At 35.5% G+C, this 22,101-nt stretch overlaps 1 protein-coding gene across 2 annotated transcripts; it reads left to right on the forward strand.

Moving 5' to 3' along the window:
* Positions 1-19,856: 19,856 nt before the first annotated feature.
* On the forward strand, positions 19,857-21,700 carry LOC131069342 (putative anthocyanidin reductase). Of its 2 annotated transcripts, XM_058004713.2 has the most exons (6): positions 19,857-20,257; positions 20,335-20,489; positions 20,576-20,779; positions 20,859-21,018; positions 21,134-21,347; positions 21,430-21,700. In XM_058004713.2, the coding sequence occupies exons 1-6, from the start codon at positions 20,131-20,133 to the stop codon at positions 21,575-21,577; spliced, it is 1,008 nt and encodes a 335-aa protein (XP_057860696.1). In that variant the 5' UTR covers positions 19,857-20,130; the 3' UTR covers positions 21,578-21,700. The 2 variants fall into 2 exon arrangements, with proteins under 2 accessions (XP_057860696.1, XP_057860697.1); XM_058004714.2 differs by lacking the exon at positions 21,134-21,347 and having other exon boundaries at positions 19,858-20,257; positions 21,430-21,603.
* Positions 21,701-22,101: the final 401 nt, after the last annotated feature.

Here is a 22,101-nt window from a genome sequence, read left to right on the forward strand (position 1 = left end):
AGAATGAATATCGTCACTATCCCCATCCAAATGAGACTGTAATTTTTAAGTGGGAAAACCTTGGGCCACATAATATGACATTGGTGATGAGATGACATATATATGCTCAATCTGTTTGCACAATGCTGAATACAATTTGGGGTAGAGATGAAAATGGTAGGCATATGCATTTGGGCCTTCCTCGCTATTGGGATCCTCCAAGTAATGATCATGACTCGCGATGATCACTTATCTTCTCCTCGTCACTTTTCTCTTCATCATCCACTTTCACTAATTAGTTTAGAATAAATAATCAAATGATAAGGATAAATAAATTTCTAGTAAGTGGATATATTGAAATTGTTAAATAAAATCATCACAACATTGTTCTTATCCTCATCTTATCTAATGAAATCTAATGGAGAAGTAATCAAATTAGTAATAGCTTCTTAAAACACTTTTACTTTCTAGTATTCTATATTTCAGCGTGTATGAACAATTAATAATCATTTCATTGGGACTGAGAAATGTGTGTATGATACTTTTCATTTACAAAATATTAGTTGTATTAAAGAAGAAATATTCTTATTGCTCCATTTTCAATCTTTCTAAATAGTCCCATAAATTTTATTTGTACTTAGAAAATTACTTTTGAAAGTAAATCTATACATTGGATGATTTTTCTTATCCATTCCTATATATCTTTATTCATGATGAACTATCCTCAAATTTTGAAGTATTTTTCTATTTATCTCATAAATTTGGGAAAGAATTACACTCTTAACAAATGCTTCCATTATAAAATGGTGTGATTTCCTAGTAGTTCTCTAGGCATGGAAATTTGCTAAGACGAATGAGAACCATTAGATTATCACTTTGAGGACTTAGAAAGAAATATGATACCCTTAAATTATTTAGTTTTCAATGGCAACAAAATACCATTGGTATCGAACATAGGTTGCAAATGATAATACCTTGATGATGGCCACGAGGTTATTTTTCTTGCCAACCTCTAATACCTATTGAAAAAGTATAAGTTAAATGGCGTTGATTGCAAGATCTATATTTTTAAAATTACTATAAACCACAATATAATGATTAAGTAGATGGTGTTTTTATAATACAATGAGATCATATTTTTTAACACATATATTTAAGCTAGCTAAAACTTGATTAAGATGGGCTATTAATGTATTTACTTGCATGATCAATAGTAATTATTATTAGAGAAATATAAAGTGGATGACAAACTCATTCTTTAAGAGAATTTACAACAAATGACTTCAAAGATAACTAATATTAGTATTTAAAAAAATTCTAATTTCTTTGAACAATATTATATTATTTTATTTATAGAGAAATATTAATAACTTAAAAATTAATATCACTCTAGAAGGTTGTATCCTTTTTTTTTTTACAGTTTTTCCTTTTATATTTATGGTCTCTACAACCTATTAGAATGTGTAAGAAGATAATGAATAAAATATATTAACGCCCCTATAAAAATAAGAACCACCAATTATAGGACCAATTGAGTTTTCCCTACTTCCACACTTGTTATTTTATGGACTACCCTCCTATCGAATGGGCCATCAAGTTCATATCAAGTTCATATTTTCTTAAGGGGCACACTAGGGTGCTCTACTAACGTGATGTAGTCTCATGTTTACTACCAAAATGCATGGACTTAGAGTGGTATTTAAACTTCTTGGATAAAATAACATATTCAAGTACATTCAACATTATCTTCTCTTGCTATCCATTTACAATCAAGTTATTGTCATTTATGACAAAAAAAAGTGGGTGATGCTCCATTGCAGTGCTTATTTTGACATGAATATTTAAAAGAAAGTGAGTTAGTGTCATGTTTTCATAATGTTCTACAAACTATTCTAACCAATAATTGCATGATTATCTTCATGCATTTCCTACACAAACATAATGCTCACTTAAGGGAGAATTTGTGAACTAGGATCTCAAAGGTCTTCACAATGTTGAGAACATGCTCATCCTTGGCCCCTTGTTGTTTTTCCTTCCTCCACATCTATTTTGGAACCAATTTATCCTTGACAACTTGTTAATGTTTCAACTTCTACTATTTTGGCTCTTTGAAATTTATACTTTCAATTTTATTTTATGTTTATCCTCTTGAATTTTACGATTCTAAATATTTTATATCCATCTTGATGACTTGGCTCTCTCGTGACTATGATTATATGTAATTTACTATATTTTTTATTAGCATATTTTTCTATAGGTGATCTCTCACCTTTAGGGGGAAAAGCTATTGCTAATGATGCACAATTAAATATAAAAGTTTGTAAAATAAAATTTTCCATTAGAGATACTAATCAATATTAATATTGATCAGCCTATAAAAGATCAAAAGATAGGTGATAACAACACCGCATCAATCTACAAAATCAAACACCTAATATGAAATAATCAAAATATATATCTAAAAACTCTAAATAAAAGTCAACACAACATGATATGTATGTGTTGCTTGTCAAATGTTGCATTTCAATGTTGGTCTTCCCTTCCTTGTTAATTACATTAATTGTAGCATTATTCCTCTCTCAATTTATATTTTCAAAATTAATTTTTTGTAATAACTTTTTTGTGCTATTCCAAATGACTCCATCAATTTTCTATTTGTTATCTACTCTTATTACCTATATTCATAAAATTCTTATATTGACAATATCAAAGCTAATATTAGATGCAATATTGAAAAAATCACATTATTGTTCTCATATGTCAGACATTGATAAAAGGAAATATACTTTCCTTCTACACACAACTTTAAATATTTTGTTTTCTCTCTATTTTAGATTACTCTTTTATTTTTTATAAATTTCTAAAGCTACTTGTATAATTGTTCTGTTTGTACTAATATTAAAAATACTTTCAAAATATCTAAAAATTTATTTTATTACAGAATTAATATCCAAAAATCATAAGAATTTATTTTTTGAATAATAAGACAATAAAATTATTAATAATATTTATATTAATTAATCACAATAAATTATGTGGAACCACCTGAACATCACTGACAACAGATGTTTTGTTCAATGGCTGTTTTTCATTTAATCATTTGTTAAGTGAAACCATAAAATCCTTCACAAGAGAAAAATGATAAAAATGTTGGCCGTAGACGGCATGTTGCAGGGAGTTGATTGCGAAGAGGATTTAGTGGCGAGAGAAAGTGTTAAAAAGGTACCAGTTTTTCCAAACAAAATACTGAAGTAGGTCTCACTTGTCAGAACAATAATGATAAAGTAGGGCAAACGTTGAAATGTAGGACTGCCAAACTCATTTGTCCATTCCTCCTAACTTTACATATTTATAGAATCTAAAATGAAGAATCTTGTGTTCCTTGATAAAATTGGAAAACAAAAGGTCTTGATCTAACCTGATATTTGATTTGATTTGATTTGATTTGCTTTGCATTCTTTAGCTGTCTTCTCTGTAGCTTATGCCAAAGCCGCTTCGTCTGCCGACTTTACCCAGAGGAGGGTAGTGGGTAATGGGTCCACACGCCTTACAATATTGTCAAACATACTGAAATGCTTAGTCAGAGTAGAGAAACATTCCAATATAATGACAACATACCTTGTGATTTTTCCTTTTCTTTATTTTAGATCCGGTTCATCATGTACACAAACTTCATTTGCTGCTTTTACACGGGTAGAAGGTTATCTACAGATGTAAGCTATTTAACACAACTGCCAGCTATCTACAGATGTAAGATATTTCTTTGTTTTGTGAAAAAGGAATAAAGAGGAAGAAGATGAGTGGAAGAAAGTAGTTGTATCAATTTCTTCCAAGAAACTGAGTGATGTGGGATATTCGTACAAGTATCATCTGGAGGAAATACTTAGTGACAACATCTGCATCAAAGCAAATGGAAATCTTGTGAGGGATGTACTACTTATATTTATATCCTTTCCTCTTGTCAGGCGAATAACAGAAGTGTAGTCACTAAGCTCGCTCTTCATTACAGAAATGCATTCTCCTTTAGGTGCATCTTATGTGCGGTTTGAAAGAATTATATATCAGTATCTTAGTGTAATGTAAAACATTGCATATCCTAACAATTTCACATTGTATTTTGAACTCGCTTTAGTGTAAGGATGTAAGGGACAACTAGAAGGTAAAGAGAACACTCAAAGATTCTAAAAAACTTCTTTGTGATTAATACATTTTTAACCATAGGAATTGATTCAAGAAGGCATGGAGAGGAAGGATTGTTTATATCATTGTGCACTGTGTCTTATGCCATTGAATGGTAGATCTAAAGAATTAACAAAAAATATCCAAGCATTTAATAGCCTATTAGATGCTTTGTTTCTCTTCTAGAAAAGAGAAATGAATCATCTATAAAGTGAACATTAACAAATAAAGGCATGGCATATGGAATATATATACCTTTAACTAACACTTGAGACACTGAGTGTGCTAGAAGGTAACCAAACCATTTAGCAACAAGAACATAAAGAGCCAAAGCCAAGGGAGAACCTCACCAAAAAGACTTGAAAATCTCAAAGGCAATATATTGTTAGTAACGGAAGCAAAGAATCTACAAAGGGTCTGGTACAAGGCTCAAATATTAGAGCTTATAAAATAGTCAACAAAAAGGGCCACTCAATGTGATCAAAGGCCCTTTCTATTGGGTGTGAAAAGAACAAGGAGTAGATTTTGAGTATGGAAAAAGGCATAGAAAAAATAATCAAGATCTATAGCAATTTGATGTAGAGGTTTGGCATTGGTGTGGTTATAGTGGGAAGGAAAATTGATAGGAAGAAGAAGAAAAATAGGTCAAGGAATGGGACTATATCTCTTAGTGCCCCAATATCCTCATTGTTACTCTATTTTATTTAATTTCGTTGTTCTTAAAATGTTGTCTTTGGACTTTATACTAAGTGTTAACTTTATATACTGGTTACAAACTTACTCATTTTATTGTATTCTCTTGGCTTGACCTCCAAGCCTATTTTTTTATGGTCTTTGATTATGAATTGTAATGGGTTAATGACCCTCCCTCTTAATTTAATCAAAAACATAAAAAACCACTCGATGTGATCATAGACCCTTGAAAAAATAATTTTGAAGAATAAATAATAGTAAAACATATCTCATTACGTACCTCACAAATTGTAAGTATATTATAAAAAAATTATGTGAATTTAATGAAAACAGTTTTATTAGCCCTCACAATTTGATGAAAGAGAATGTAATTTTAGAGTAAATCTTTGGCAATGGTCTTATACGAAACATTGAGATGGTTGATAGAACTCTGCTTAGAAAGATCTTTTGAGCCTCAAGTCTTAGGTATAAATATAATATTCTCTTTGTTGATTAGTTTATAATGGAAAACTTCACGATAGAGTTTGTCCAAGTCCTCACCAATGCAGGATCCAACCTATAACATCAAAAGAGAATCCATTACAACTAGTAGAAGCTTTGTCATTGGCCATGGTATGAATAAACTCCTTACAGATGGACATGAAGAGAAATGAATCATAGAAGGTTTGTTGAGTGGAGGAAATTCGATAGAGAACAACCTTGAGTCAATCTTGTAAGGCAAGATTTTGTTCAAGATAATATGTTGAACATTCACAAGATAATATGTTGAACATTCACAATTGACTAACATTCTATACTTATATGTTGCTTAATGTTTGGTTTATTCGAAGTGTCAGCATTACACCTTTCTAACTCGAATAAGTATATTATCTGTGAACAAAGCGAATAAATGAAACGACTCCTGAGCGAAAGGGCACGGAGAGATGTTACTTAGTATACATACAATTGAGTGATTGATGAGAACATGAACAAAGAAAAGGTGAAAGATGGACTGGAATGTAATAAAGAATAATGTTATACCGTTGGAAATTGTCCACATGTATGAGAGGATTCACAAGGATGACTTCTGGTCTTACATTCTGTCACTCTAGGCAATCAGACAGCATCAGAAAGTATGAAAAGAATAGCATCCTACGAAGGGAGGTTGAGGCAAATGGGTTGGGTGAATGTGACTGATTATAAAAATGAAATGGGAAGAGGTGTTCTTCAACTAAAGGACTTCGGAGAGACGGAAGAACAATGATTGTTATGTTGAGATCGGCAGTTCGGAGCTTGGAGCCTAGCTGTAACACACGACCAACTCATCCGTTGCTGAGAAACCCTAAAACTGCAGATCCTGAACGGGAGAATTTGGGTGTAACATATGTGGTGAGTTGTGAGAATGAATATCCTGGCTATCCCAATCCAAACGACGCTATGGTTGTTAGGTGGGAAAACCCTGGGCCACATAATATTACATTGGCGATGAGGCAGCATATATATGCTCAATCTGTGTACAGAGTGTCGGATACAGTTTGGGGTAGTGATGAAAACATCAGGCATATGCATTTGGGACTTCCTCGCTAATGGGCTCCTCCAAATGATGAAGATGGCTCACGATGATCACTCTACTCCTCTTCACGATGAATGATCAAACCATCATAACAAATACATATGTAATAAATGGGCATGTTGAATTTAAATGTTAAATAAGTTGCCATATAGTTTATATTTAAATTGTACAAGGGAAATGTATATATTTAAGGACAATGGATTGGGATATATAATTCATATTATTGAAATTAAATATTGAATAAATTGCTTGTATGTTTATAATAAATTGTTCAAGAACAAATGTATAGATTTAAAAATATTGGGTTTGATTATATATATAGTAATTATTGAAAATTAATATTATTAAAAGTGTAGTATAGTTTTTATATAAATAATTATTAAATTACATTTATAAATAACTATGTATATGGAGAAGAAGTTGGGACATATAAGAATAAATATAAATTTAATCATATTATTCTTGTTAAATAAATATGTCTATCCATAATGTGTTGGAGCACATTGAAATAAAAAGTAAATATTAAAATAAATAAATGTAATATTTAGCACTAAATTTAATGAAGAATATACATTTCAACATCTATTAAAAAATGATCTGATAATACTTTAAAATTTGATTGTTGAATTTGATAATCTGTTTACTTCACAAATTAACTATATTTTTCTTTGAATCACATACAATGTGCATAGTGGTATGCATGAGTGTGGGCTACATTTTTTCTTTCAATCACATACAATGTGCATAAGTGGTATACACGAGTGTGGATATAAATTCATTCATGAATCTAATTCCATATTCACATATATGATTTGCTAGAATGTATATTATTGGAATTCACTCAACTTGATTTATACTATTTAGATATGTAAGGATATCCAATGTTTAAGAACACCTTTGGTAAATTTGTCAAATTGTGAGGGTCCAAGTCTCCTTGATTAGATGCCTAGTAGATCAATTTATGACTCTAAGTGAAATTATTGAGAATAAAAAACATACAAGTAATATAGGATGATGTCACAATCAAACGTGAATAAATTATGCAATTACAATTAAGATTTCTATTAAGAAAAAAATGAGGTCACATAATACATAATATACAATAAAAAAACTTCAAATACAAAGGTGACATACACTTAAAATTCTTATATCATCATTAATCAAAAAATAATAGTCTACTTTTGTATACATTGCCTGAAGATTAGAAACATATATGCAATAAAATATTTATGTTGTGGATTGAGCTTAAAGATCCCAATCCTATTCTTATCCTCTGTTTTATATAATTCTGACTATGCATTAATTTTACATCCATTACAATAAATAAGCCTCGTCCTCTTCTGAAATTTTCCAACTTAGCATCTAGTAGTAGATGAGTCAATTCAAGTTTATCATTGCTCCTTAATGACTAGCTCATTGGCCTTAGTTTCTCCTTGGGTGTTCTCTACCAACTTTTTTCTCACCTTGTTGTCTTTTACTTCTTCAAATGCCATGTATACCACCTTGATACCCTTACATCATTCCCCTCAACTCAGATGCCTATGCTAATGTGTACATCTTGTATGATGTATTGTCCTCTAGTTAAAGCAAGTGAACTTTGCACTAAGAAAGGTTACAACATTCCTAAAATGGAATTCCTTTCATTTTATTATATTTTCCTTGTACTCCTTTTATGATTCTTCTTTTCTTTTTAATTGAGTACTTTTTTATTTCTTTGGCATCTCATATCTCCAACATATCTGATTGGGCTTGTTTCTACTCCATCATGTTTATCCCCATCATTTTTCCCTTCTACATAAGGATAGAAGTTTATAATGTTTAAAGCGATGGATTTATTAATTTGTTTGAGTAATTCAATATTGTAATCATTTTTTTGTGAATTTTCACAAAATTTTGTAAGATTTCATCTTCTTCACTCCAAATTATTATCTGTGATCATGGGAAATTTATCTCCCTCGTGTAATTTTTTTAACTCTTTGTCCTTAATATGGCACTTGACTTCTCACATCCCTTTTTCTTTGCACTCTATAAATTAGGCGTTTCTCCTTTCTAACTACAACATAACATATCTTGATATAAGCTAGTCACATCTTCTTAATCATTGTTTTATATCTTCAATATTGTTTATGATTTTCTATTATAACACATAAACTAATCCATAACAAAATTAAACCATCACCATACTTGAAAATATATGAACATCTTATTTCTCATTAATCACAATAATGGCTAAACATGTCATTACATCTACTTCAAGTTGCTAATGAGACTTGACCATTTGCATTACCATAATGAGAATAATCATTTTAGAAATAAGAGAGGAATTTCATTTCCATATATACATATAGTAATATTCAATTTAATGTCATGGAAGGCTTTCTACATGGAAAAAGCGATTCCAATTTTAGACGAGAGATAAAAGACTAATCAAAATTTGTGAAACAGTTGTGGGGAAGCCTATTTTTTATTTCCATTACAATAAGTGACGAATGATACCTACAAGGATATGTATGACAAATATATATCTTTGATGGAGGTCCAGATCTGCGAGCAAGACAACCAGCAAGGGCATGAAGTCCATGAGCCACCAGCCTAGCGAGGGTCTTCATAGAGTAGTTTTTGCCACTCAAAATGAGGGCACAAGCCTATAGGCTGAAACCTCTTGAGCTTAGAGCCAAGACCTGAGGGGTATCCATTCTGTCAAATTAGTCTCAAACACGATCCTAGCCTCATCCCTTATGATGTTGGATCCTTTGCACTCAACAAGACTTGATCCCTGCTGAGCTCATTTGAAACCATTCAACTTCACTAGGAGACCAAAAGCCCATAAACCAAAAGCCCATTGACAAAGAGTTAAAAGGATTAACGGAAAAACTGAAGTAATGGTGTAGAAATCCTGTCACTCCAAATTAGCCCAGCAAACTTGCCAAATGAATGGTTAATTTTGAAATAGATATTTGACATAACAAATAAGAAAAAGAAAACTCTTATGTTGTGGTCCACTAGAAACCGTGCTCAAGCCCTTTCAAATTGGAAAGCTTCATATCACACTTTCCCTGTGTTGGTAAACAGATTTGTCCCTTTCAAGAAATTTATTTATTCTCTAAGCAGAGATGTAACTCCTATAAGTGCGGTTATGAAAGTAAACAAATTACCAATAGTTGGATGAATTAATTAAAATTCAACCTTTGCATTAGAGGGCAGCTCCTCGTATAATTTGCAATCAATTTAGTACACAAATGAAATGTTGACACTTTTTACCAGAAAGCGTAGAAAGACTTTAGCATTCATCCATCGACACAAAAGAATGCTTTCAAACTGAAACAAAGAAAACATTCTGAAGATTCAATTGAGTTCACAGACTTTGATTTACACACATGCTCACTATATAAATTCAAAGCATAGCAGAAGCTCAATAATACTGAAGGCTAATCGATACTCTCTCGTGCCTCATAGGGCAAGGGGGATCAACACAAATCAATACATAATGAGTCTACTAACAACTAATGGTAACCATGAATTGAAGAAAAAACAGAAATGACTGAGCATAAAATGATATCATGTTTATAGAAAACTTCTCAAGAAATATTGTTATTCCTTAAACACCTAGATTTAAAGATAACACCATAACTTATATTGATCGATCAATCATTCCAATTTCCAGCAATTCCTTAAAGAAAAACACAAATATTATCTACTGTGTGAAAAATCATAGTTTTTCGGACCTTTCTAGAGTCTCAAAAACATAGATATATAGCCACAACCTGGCAAACAGTTAAAACGGGAAACACAGAAATCCAACAACTTCCACCCCGCAAAATCAGTGAAACTAGCATCAAAATAAAATAGTTTTTGCAACCAACAAGTAAAAGGATCTATCATCAACGAAAAATGATTACTATGCAGTTCAAGTAACTGCTTCTTTCTTCCAATCCGCATGAGCAGTGGCAAAGTGTTGAATGATTTTGTTATGAGGTAATCCCATGTGTGCCATTCGTTGCTTCTAGACTTCTTTTTCCTTCTGAACCTGTGCAACTTTGTCGAAGTGACTATCCAGATGTCCGATGCATAAAAATAGGAGTGATTCAATCTTATCAATCACACTTAGGTCATCTGGAACTAAACCCTTAGCTTCTTTCACATAATTGATTTTGTCCTTAAATGATTCGATTATAATCTCAACTGTCTCTAGGGTTCTTCCATCATCCTTCAGACATTTTATTCCAATGCACATGAGTTCATTTCTCATGGAGGCGACTAACTCTACGAGTTGATTTATCAGTTTCGTGAAGTCCTCATAAGCTTGTTTTATCAAAGAATTTCTCCATTCAATATTCTTCTGGCACACATACAAAATACTATCATTCAAACCTATCACAGGTTTTTCAGCAAGAAACTTCATTACCCCATAATTTTGCACTTCTCGCATCTGTGCAGCTTTTGGCACCCATTTAGCTTCTTCATTTTTCCAATTGATGATTTTGACTTCCAATTCCTTCATGACTTGTATCACCCCATTATATACTCTGCTTAAATTAACAAAGTATTCTGCACCAGACTTCTGAATTCTTTCTAGCCACTCCATCATAGTTTTTGTGATCAACCTGTATTTCTATATTTGTTCCAGAGTTTTCTGATTTGAAGGGGACTTAGGATCGAAAGACATTGGAAGTTGTGATAAAGGTTGAGGATTTGGATCATTGATTGCCTCAATATACTCTGCCATCCTCCGTAACATCTCTTTCATCTAATGTTTATCCTTCTCATCTTTCCAGGTCCTGGTTATGATTTTCTTTGTTGAAGCTACAAGATGAAGCACATCTATAGCTCGAGAGGCAGTTCCAATTTTAATCCTTTTAATAGCAAAGTCCTGAGCTATAGGGCTCTCTGTCTTCTCATCTGTTAATGGACGCGTTATCTTTGCAATCCAGTTCCCACTATCTGCATCAAAATCAATCTTTGACATGGGTTTTGACTTCTTTGCCTTAAGATTTTTTCCCAGGCACTTACTCACCATATCTTCAATTGGAATTGATGCTGGAACAATATTTCTCTTCTTGCTGCTTAACATGTTTTCTAACCATACTGGTCCTGAAGGAACTTGAGACCTATCTGGGTCAGTTCCTGTTTCTTTTCCATCCTAGACTACCATAATAGTAACTTCATTTTGGGCTTCCCGTTCCTACTGATTATTACCCTCATCCGCTAGACCTTGTCTCTCTCTGATTGGATCATTTGAAGTAGCATCCATCTCAAGATCAACTACTACAGTATCAATAGGCAAGGAATGTCTTTCACCTCTTGTTCTTGAGCGAGTGACTCTAACATAAGTTGTCTCCTCTTTGGTTTGCACTGTCTTTGCTCTCTATCCTCCTTTTCCCTATTTTTGTGAACTTGCAACACAAGATGGAACAAGAGAATTAGATACCAAGACCTCGGTGGGTGAGGTTGAATCTTTCCTTGAGCTTCTGCTTGGTCTTCGCTTTTTAAGCCACTTCTCTATTCTTCGAATGACCAAGATTGTCCTAGTTTGAATCTATTCTTCCTCATCCTTTGTCCAGTCAACCTCTGGTATTACCCTTGGCTGCCTATCATCAACAAATTTGGAATCAAGCAAATCATTTTCACCATCCATAATATTTGCAGTGTTTATCTTCAGACCATAATCCCGAATTTGCTTCACTATGAGTCTCAGGTGAGCTCTTTTTCAGACTTCATACTCATCCACACAATCTGCCCAAAAGTCTTCTAAATCAGGTACATGTCAAAAATTCTCCTTGAATGTAAAGTGTGTCATTGCAAATCCTTTAGTATCAAATTTAGTGCGGGGGGAATACAACTGAAAATTGAACCTTTTGAACTCTAATTCTGAATTCAAAGCATCTGAGACATTGCTACAAGTGTAGTATGTGAGCTCAATGGGAAAGGAAACCCTTGTTTGGTGCTCTTCTCCATATTTCTTATCTATATGAGCCAATTGCCTGCAAACTTCAATTAATACTTGTCTATCAAAGGCATATCTCGATAATTTGTAGGGTTCTCCTTCAAAGCCACCAATCCTCAAATAAGTGAACCTAGAGAACTGAATAGAGAAGCTGCCATATATATTTATAAACTGCATAGCTTCCTCAGTCAATCTCTTATGAACATCTCCTTTTAATTCAAATACTAACTTGCCCAGGAAAATATTGTGAACCTTATAATAATTTTTAGTAACCCTATGTTGTTGCAAATGCGGGTGATATTCATATATCTTCATATCATTCTACCAAGTTTCATAATACAAACCTACCCATTGATGAGTACAAGCTAAACAATATATGAGGTAGGATGACATATAGAAGTTTTTGTTCCCAAAACAACTTAAACCCTCATGCATTCTTTCTGCAATTAACTCGGCCCAATCTATGTATCTCTTGTCACCAAAAATGACTTGAATAAAGAAATACATCCAATCCTTACAATAAAAGGCTATCTGGTTTCCCGCATTCTATGTAATAAAATGACTATGTCCCTTACTTCCTGAATCAGATGCTCTCGGGTTAATGGGCTTGGCAGTCTTGAACCCCCCTTTTGAAATTTTAATAACCAATTTCTTGCAATGACACTCCTATAACATGACTTCTTCTCATAGAAAAGCCCTTGCGACTTACATACCGTCCAGTCCTCGTATTGCTCTCTCTCTGGTATTTTCATTATGGTGGAAACAACCTCCCGATTAATTGAAAGCAAAACCTTACCCTCTGCATCTCTTACACACCTCTCTATAGGATCATATCTGCTTATACATTCCAAAACTACTTCTGGACATGACACAGTGGGAGGAAATGCAACAGCTCCTATCAACCCATTACTTGAAATTTTTTGCATCAAAGGGGAACTAGCAGAATTTCGCATTCTTTCATGGAATTCATTTAAATCTACTGATGGCAGAAAAGTAGCTCCTATGTTAGGCAGGGAACTAACTAGCCAAGATTTCTGGTCTACTTGAGGTACTTTTGATCTCATTTTAGCTTTACAATTAAAAAATGCAGAGCAGGAAGAATTGACAGAACTGACTGAAGTATCAAATAACACTTTCAATTCATGAAAACCAACAAGAAAAGAGGAAGAACTTGCGCTCACCTTTCATGCAGAACTGAGAATTCATAGAGTTAAGAGCAAGAAATGTCGCCTGCATTAACCTTCTACTTACCAAATTGGGCAAATAGTAAAGGGAAGTAACTTGTTTTAAATAAAACAAATCTTAGGGATTGGCCTAAAATATCGGTCGCACGATCTGTCATGATTTGAAAACCGCATACCCATTTGTGCCAAATCGTGGTGAAAAGGTCAAGTTCTGACAGTTTATTAATAACAAGTCTTTTCTCCTCCACATCCTTTACTTGAAATAATTATTTGAAATGATTATTCCCAAGTACGGATTCACATCACAATTCATTTTCTCGAGGTTCATCTTTTAAATCCAGAATATTCACTATATGCCTACACTTGTTCACTTTATCTCCAAAGTCATCAATCCTCAAAGTTTGAACCTTGAACCTTGAACCCTTCGAAAAGAAGTTCAAAGGTTCAAGTTCAAAATAGTATTAGTGCAAAACACGCGAACATGAAGCTTACCCATTATAAAACATGACTTACGTGAGACTTGCTTTAACATGTTGAACCTTGAACCTTGAACCACTCTAAAGGTTCACAGTTCAAGTTCAACGAACTACAAACAATGCTGCTATGTCACATACCGCACTTGAACTTGAACCCTGAACCTTGAAATGCTTCAAGTGAGAGGTTCAGTTCAAGAAAAATTGCAAAGGGGAAAAATTTAAAGAATGCGAAAAGACAAAAAAAATACAAGAGCAGACTAACACCCCGCAACTGCAAAAAAGTGGCATAAGATTGAAATGGCCATGAAATGACTCTCCCATAATGGAGGCGGTGTGAAAATTCTATTGTAGTTACTGATTATTAATCTCCTATCTCATAAAGATTATTTAACTATGAAATACTGAAAAATAACATAGCTGCAACTTCACAACTAAAAAACACGCGAAAAGAAATATGCAACACAGTGACACAATATTTTCGGACAATTATCCCCGGAAAAACTCCAAAGGGAAAACCAGTATTACAGATGAGGAATATATATTAACTACAACACATCAAGAGATACAAATATTGCCTGCCTCTTACCGACAGAGCTTCGACGACCTCCCAATTTCTCCTGCTGAGATTCCACCCCGCTACTATCCCAACGCTATCACTGTGCCCTTGCTAACACTGCAAGACTACTTGCTAACACTGCAAGTTTCTCCACAAACTTCATATACTCCAAATCACCCTTGACGCCCTTTTTATACTACTCTCGTTGGAAAACCAATGACCGAGATTAATTCTCAATCAATGGCTGAGATTAATAACAACTAAACAACCCTAACAAAATTGGTTGCTAGAAGTTTCTAAAAGAGATCAAATTATTAAAAAATAATTGTCCCTATCTAACAAAATTTGTTTAGCAAACATTTATTTACTAATTATTACATATGGAGAACTAGTTGTCCTAGCTAACCAAACTAACACTGTCTCTTAGCGAGGAAGTTGTTCTGCATGACACCCAACTTCTCTCTAAAGAAGATAAATTTCTCCTTCCCTAATGCCTTTGTTAGAATGTCTGCTACCTGCTCATCTGTAGGTATAAACTGTAGTTGAACAATCCCCTGCTGTACACAATCTCTAATGAAGTGATACCTGATGTCTATATGTTTCAACCTATCATGAAACACTAGATTCTCAGTCAACTTGATGCAACTCTGATTGTCGCACTGTATCACTGTAGTCTCCACCTTCTGACCAAACAAGGCTTCTAGCAACTTTCAAAGCCATATAGCTTCACATGTCGCCATGCTAGCTGCTATGTATTTTGACTCTGCAGAACTTTGAGCCACAAACTTTTGCTTCCTGTTGAACCAAGAGACAACTCCTAATCCAGAACTGAAAAAAAACCCTGAAGTGCTTCTCTTGTCTGTTGTACTACCTGCCCAATTTGCGTTAGTATAGCCCATCAACCTGATTCCTTCACCTTAAGCATACCTAATCCCATACTCGATTGTACCTCGCAAATAACACAACACATGCTTTGCCGCTGTCTAATGTACTCCCTTTGGCTCAACCATGAACTGACTAAGAGAGTTTACTGCAAATGCTATATCTGGCCCGGTGTTGACCAAATACATGAGAGAAGCAATCAACTATCTGTATAAGGTGGGAACTACATCCTTCTCCCTGGATGTGTCTACCTTCCTCTAATTCGTGATCATAGGTGTAGACATGGCTTTGCAATCCTCCATCCTAAACATTTTCAAGATTTCTATGCAATATTTCCTTTGTCCAAGGAAAATCTCTCCATCTGTCTGCCATACCTCCATGCCTAGAAATTAGTGCATAAGTCCCAAATCCTTCATCTCAAACTCTACTGCAAGGTTCCTCTTGCACTCTTCTATGAGCCTAGTGAACCTGCTAGAAACAAGTCATCCACATATAGGACAAGAATGAAAATCTCACCCCCAACTACCAAGTAGTAGAGGTTAGCATCTGCCTCACTCTTCACAAAGCCCATTTCATACAAGTAACTATCAATATGCTCATACCATGCTCTAGGAGTCTGCTTGATTCCGTACAAAGCTCTCTCCAATCTACACATGTGGGTCTTTTTGTTGTGTGCTACAAAGTCTTCCAGTTGTTCTATGTATACCTCCTCTTTCAACTCACCATTTAGTAATGTTGTCTTGACATCCATTTGATGGATCTGCCATCCCATTTGTGCTGAAACTGAGATTACAGCTCATATAGAAGTATACCTGGCCACTGGAGCAAATGTCTCCTCATAGTCTATTCCCTCCTTCTAAGAGAACCCCTTTTCCACGAACCTTGCCTTGTATTTCTCGATGTTACCATCTACACCTTGCTTGATCTTGTAGATCTAGTGCGATCCAACCACAACCCTATCTGTTGGTCTAGGAACTACCTCCCACACATCATTCTGCATTATTGAGGTATATTCCTCAACCATTGCATCTTGCCACACTTGATGTTGTGCAGCTTCTTGATGGCTAGAAGGTTCACTATCTACCAACTGACTAACTAATGCAACATAGTCATCATACCTGGCTGGTTGTCTTCGTTGTCTACTACTCCTCCTAGGAGTACCCACTAACTCATGAGTATTCTTTTGTGTCTGCTGAACCTCACGGTTCCTACTCCCAACTGTAGAGGATGAAATGCTAACCTCCATGTCTTCTTGATGCATCTCTTCCTGCACCTATTGCTCCATACTCTGTGAACTCTCACCACCTGAGCCTATACTGGTACTAGTGACTGTACTCGAACTTTGTTGCCCTTGACTCGGCTGAGCTATCTTTGGAGCTTCTGTCGGCTGCTCACTCTGATGCTCTGCTGGCAAATCTCTGGAGCTCCTAAATGCCTTGTCCTCCATGAACTTGACATCACGCCTGACTATAATCCTCGTAGTCCCTGGAATAAATATTCGATACGCCATTAAGGTTTTACTGTACCCCACAAAGTACCCCCTCTCTACAGTCTGATCTAACTTGGTACGTGTATCCCTTGGAATATGACAATATGCCAAACTCCCAAATATCCTGAAGTGACTGACATCTAGCTTCTTTCCTGTAAAAGCTTCCTCTGGTGTCATCTTCCCTAGTGCCTTATGTGGAACTCTGTTCTGTATGTATATTGTTGTACTACATGCTTCTGCCCATAAGTAGCGGGGTAGGTCCTGATCATGTAGCATAGCCCTTGCTGCCTCCGATATGGACTGATTCTTCCTCTCAACAACCCCATTCTGTTGCGGGTTGTAAGGAACAATCCACTCTCTCTTGATTCCTTCCCTGATATAGAACTCTTGGAATTCATTCCCTTTGTACTCACCTCCATTGTCTGACCAAAGAAACTTTATCTTCCTTCCTGTCGAGTTCTCCACAAGAGCCTTGAACTCTTGGAAGTGATTGAAAACCTCATCCTTGGTCTTCAAGAAGTATATCCAGGTCTTCCTGGAGAAATCATCAATAAAAGTAACATAGTACTCATATCCTTTGAGAGACTTCTTTGACATTGGCCTACATATATCTGAATGTACTAGATCAAGAACACCCTCAGATCAAGTGCCACTCCTTGGAAAATATGCTTTTGCAAACTTCCCCAACACACATCCCTTACATACATCATCGTGCTCTGTGCTCACCTCCGGAACACCTGTCATAGTCTCATGAAGCAATTTAAGTGCTCCATGGTGTATATGGCCCATCCTCCTATGCCATAGCTCTCCAAGATCTCTAGGATTGCTGCTGCTCATGAGTGCCTTAGGAGTATCAAACTGCAACCTATAAAGTCGACCACTCCTAACTCCAATAGCTATGGGTGATTTCCAATCCTAATGTTTGATCAACACATGAGCCCCTCTAAAGAGTACATTGTAGCCTTTATCTTGAAGGACAAATACAGAAATCAGATTCATACCTAAGCCTGGCACATGCAACACATCATGAAGGGAAATCAACTTTCCATTCTCCCTCTGAAACTGAATAGTCTCTTTCCCAATTGGGTTGAGTTTGGACAAGTTCCCCATAGAGATCCGGATTCTGGTGTTCTCCTCCTTGTAATTGGAGAAATACTCTCTAACTCATGTCATATGAAATGATGCCCCACTATCTATATACCAGACACTATGAGGTTGAGCTAACCATACAAACTATGAGTGCAAACTCATCCTCCATTCTACTAGAGAGCTCATCTGCACTTGCTGAAGCTGCCATTTGCTTCTTCCCTTTCTTCTCATTCTTCTTCCTTTGCGGGCAATCGTTGACATAGTGGCCAAATCCGTGAGATCCCTAGCACTTGATCTTAGACAAGTCCTTCTTCTTCTCACTTTGTGGATTTGATCCTTTGCTAGACCCCTCCTTTATTTTCCCTTTTCCTGCTAGGGCAATGTTTTCTTGGTCCATCTCACCTTTCTGACTCTTACTATTGGATCCACTGACAAGGCTTAGCCTAAGCTCCTCCAGAGTGAAATCACTCCAAAGTCGATCCCAACTTGGTAAGGTGTCTTGTCCATTAATAACTTGAACAAAGACATCCCACTACTTAGAAAACCCATTTAGGGCTATCCATACTAGCTCATCATCACCTGGTTTATCTCCAACATCTACTAACTCATCCTTGACAAGTCTGAGCCTGGTGAGGTAACTTGTCACATCTTCTCCCTTGTTCATCCGAGTATTCCTCAACTTTTCTCTGAGAATCAGCTTCTGGTTAGTGGTCGCAGTCTAGTACGGATTCAGGATGACGTTCCACATTGACTTCACTGTATCCAAATTTGTGATATGCAGAACTATATGATCCTTAACACCGTCAAGGATTGTCCTCCTCGCTTTGGCATCTTCCTTCTTATATGTTGCAAGAGGTATTGGATCTGTAGGTACAGTCACAACAATGGTAACATATTCCTTGATACCATTCTCTTCTAGCAATGAAGAAATTTTGGCTTTCCAGAAACCAAAATTTGATGTTCCATCTAATCTGTCCTGATCTCTTAACCCTGTTGAGGCCATCTCAAGGGATAAAAGAAATAATAATCTTAAAGACGTCAAACTAGGTTTTATAAACCCTCAATTTTCTTTCCTTTGTCTAGGATAAACTTTTTCTACTTAGCTCTGATACCATGTAAAAATTCTATTGCAATTACTAATTATTAATCTCTTATCTCATAAAGATTATTTAACTGCGAAATACTGAAAATTAACACAGCGGCAACTTCACAAATAAAAAACACACGGAAAGAAATATGCAACACAGTGACACAATATTTTCGGACAGTTGTCCCTAGAAAAACCCCGGAGGGAAAACCAGTTTCTCCACAAACTTCATATACTCCAAATGACTCTTGACCCCCTTTTTATACTACTCTCATTGGAAAACCAACGGCCAAGATTAATAACAAATAAACAACCCTAACAAAATTGGTTGCGAGAAGTTTTTAAAAGAAATCAAATAATTAACAAATAATTGTCCCTATCTAACAAAATTTGTTTAGCAAACAATTATTTACTAATTATTACATATGGAACTAGCTGTCCTAGCTAACCAAACTAACAGGTACTGTTTGCTCGACCCAGATTTGTCTTCATCGCCATTAATTCCTCTGATTTACTGCAATACTCATACATTTGCCGCTAACAAATTGTCCAACGAAATCCCACGTGAAAAAAGTTCCCGGCATGAAATTAACGAAAACAAATTCCAGCCGGCGTCAGACAGGAGACAAATCCCCGCCACACTAGCGTATCAGATAAAAATAGAGAATAGGTGTGAGTGTGATCATGATAAAGTAGCGTGACGTTTATTCCTCATAACAGTACATAGAACTTCAAATATCGTTGGAATGAATAAAAACGCTTGTGTACTGTTGACAAGGAATCCTGCCAAGCATATAGTAAATGTGAATCTCAAACGCTGCGCTTACCACTCTTTCCCTACCCCGTAAATGACGGCAACCCTGTGACACGTGGTTGCTTCTTTTCCACAATATATCCTCTGCCCTGCAACCCTTCCTCACCTTCAAACACCCACTGCCATAATAGCCGTGCTAAATTCCTTCCATCCTATTACCCATTAAATTGTAAATTGCAAGTCCTTACAACGCCAACGGGAAGAAGATGGATAAAGAAGACGGTAAGAGGGAAACAGTGTGTGTAACTGGAGCCGCAGGATTCATCGGATCTTGCCTCGTCAAAAATCTTCTGCAAAGGGGTTATACAGTTCACGCTACCTTGAGAGATCCTGGTAACTCCCTTTTCTTCATCTTGCATCCATTCTTCATTCATACACTATACTAACTATTTCTTTTTCAACTCCCGTAGAAAACCCAGCTAAAACTAGTTATCTGCTATCTCTTCCGGGAGCCAAAGAAAGGCTGCATCTGTTCAAAGCAGATCTTTTGCAACATGGCAGCTTTGACTCCGCTGTTGAAGGCTGCGATTTCGTCATCAGCATGGCCACTTCTCTGGATTTCCAGGTAATTCATTTATCCACTTACCCATATCCTCGTTTATTGTCCACGTTTTAAGGATGAGATTGAGGCAACGAGTGGAGTGGAAACAGGGCGATGTTGTCAATAATACTGTTGATGGAACGGTGGACATTCTAAGATCTTGCAAGAAAGCAAAAACTGTGAAGCGAGTGATCCATACATCTTCCGTCGTCGCAGCTTACCCTCTAAATGAAGACGGTCAACTTAAGGAGGTGCTTGATGAATCCTGCTGGACTCCTGTTGATTATATCAAACGAAAAGACGCCGTTATGGGAGTAAGTGTTCAAGTTTTTTCTTCAATAATAATTGCTAGAAGTAATGGCCAACATAGTAATTAGTAGATTTTATGTTCAGATGTATGCAGCATCAAAGACTTTAGCGGAGCAAGCAGCTCTGCTATTCGGAGCGGAGGAAGAGATTGAAGTGGTAACAGTGTTGGTAGGGATGGTGGGAGGTCCTTCTCTAATCCCCACAATTCCTGGGAGCGTTTCAGTAATGTTAGCACCACTCACAGGTAATTTACCCACTTCACTTTAAAAACGGAAACTATCATTTAGGGTTTGTCTATCTCCAATTATGGTTTATCCTCTTCATATATGACCTGAGAATTGGAACCCTGAAATTTTTAGGGAACCGACTATTTTATGAAATATTAGTTTCGAGTAAAACTCGGTTAGGATCGATGGCATTGGTTCACGTGGAAGATGTATGCAGTGCACATATTTATTTGATGGAGCACCCATCCGCAGCAGGTCGATATGTGTGCTGTTCTGATCCCGTGACTGTTGCTGACATTCTCAACTTCTTTCACAAACGATATCCAGAAATCCCTTTGGCTTTTGGGCAAGTAATTTAATGCTCAGCACGCAATAATTTTTTCGCAGTCAGGTGAATTCTAACTAGTTTTGTTTGTTATGTGAAAAAGGAACGAAGAGGAAGAAGAGGAATGGAAGAAAGCAGTAGTACCGATTTCCTCCAAGAAACTGATTGATCTGGGATACTCGTACAAGTATCATCTGGAGGATATACTCAGTGACAGTGTTGAATGCGCAAGGCGAATGACAGTCTTGTGAGGTTGAACTAGATTCTAATTTTTACGAGATTTACTTGTTAATTATCATTGTGATTATTTTACTTTATGCCAAAAAAACAAATCATCTGTAAATAGTAAATTATAACAAGCCATTGATAAGGTGTTGTCTAACATATCTATATTTAAATATATATAGTATGCATTTAAGATAATTAATATTGTTTTTAGAAAATAAACAATAAATATAAATTAGTGTTTTTTTGGGTTAGTAAATACATTCTAAAAAGTACATTCATAGATGGTAAAAACAATATTAATGCTTATTAAGTTTTATAACATCTTTGATCATGATAGTAAATGTTGAAGTTCTTCAACAAAGAATCTCTTATCAGATTGACATGCTCATACATAATTATAATCTTTCATCCATATAACTTGGTTACACAAGATGCATTCAATGAAGCAATCAACCTTGCAACAATAGAAAATTAATGTCTAACCATATAAATGATCTAACCACTTAAGATTTAAACATGAGTATTTAACAAGATAATAAATTGAGTA

This window comes from Cryptomeria japonica, chromosome 10, assembly GCF_030272615.1.
Source record: "Cryptomeria japonica chromosome 10, Sugi_1.0, whole genome shotgun sequence".
NCBI lineage: Eukaryota > Viridiplantae > Streptophyta > Pinopsida > Cupressales > Cupressaceae > Cryptomeria > Cryptomeria japonica.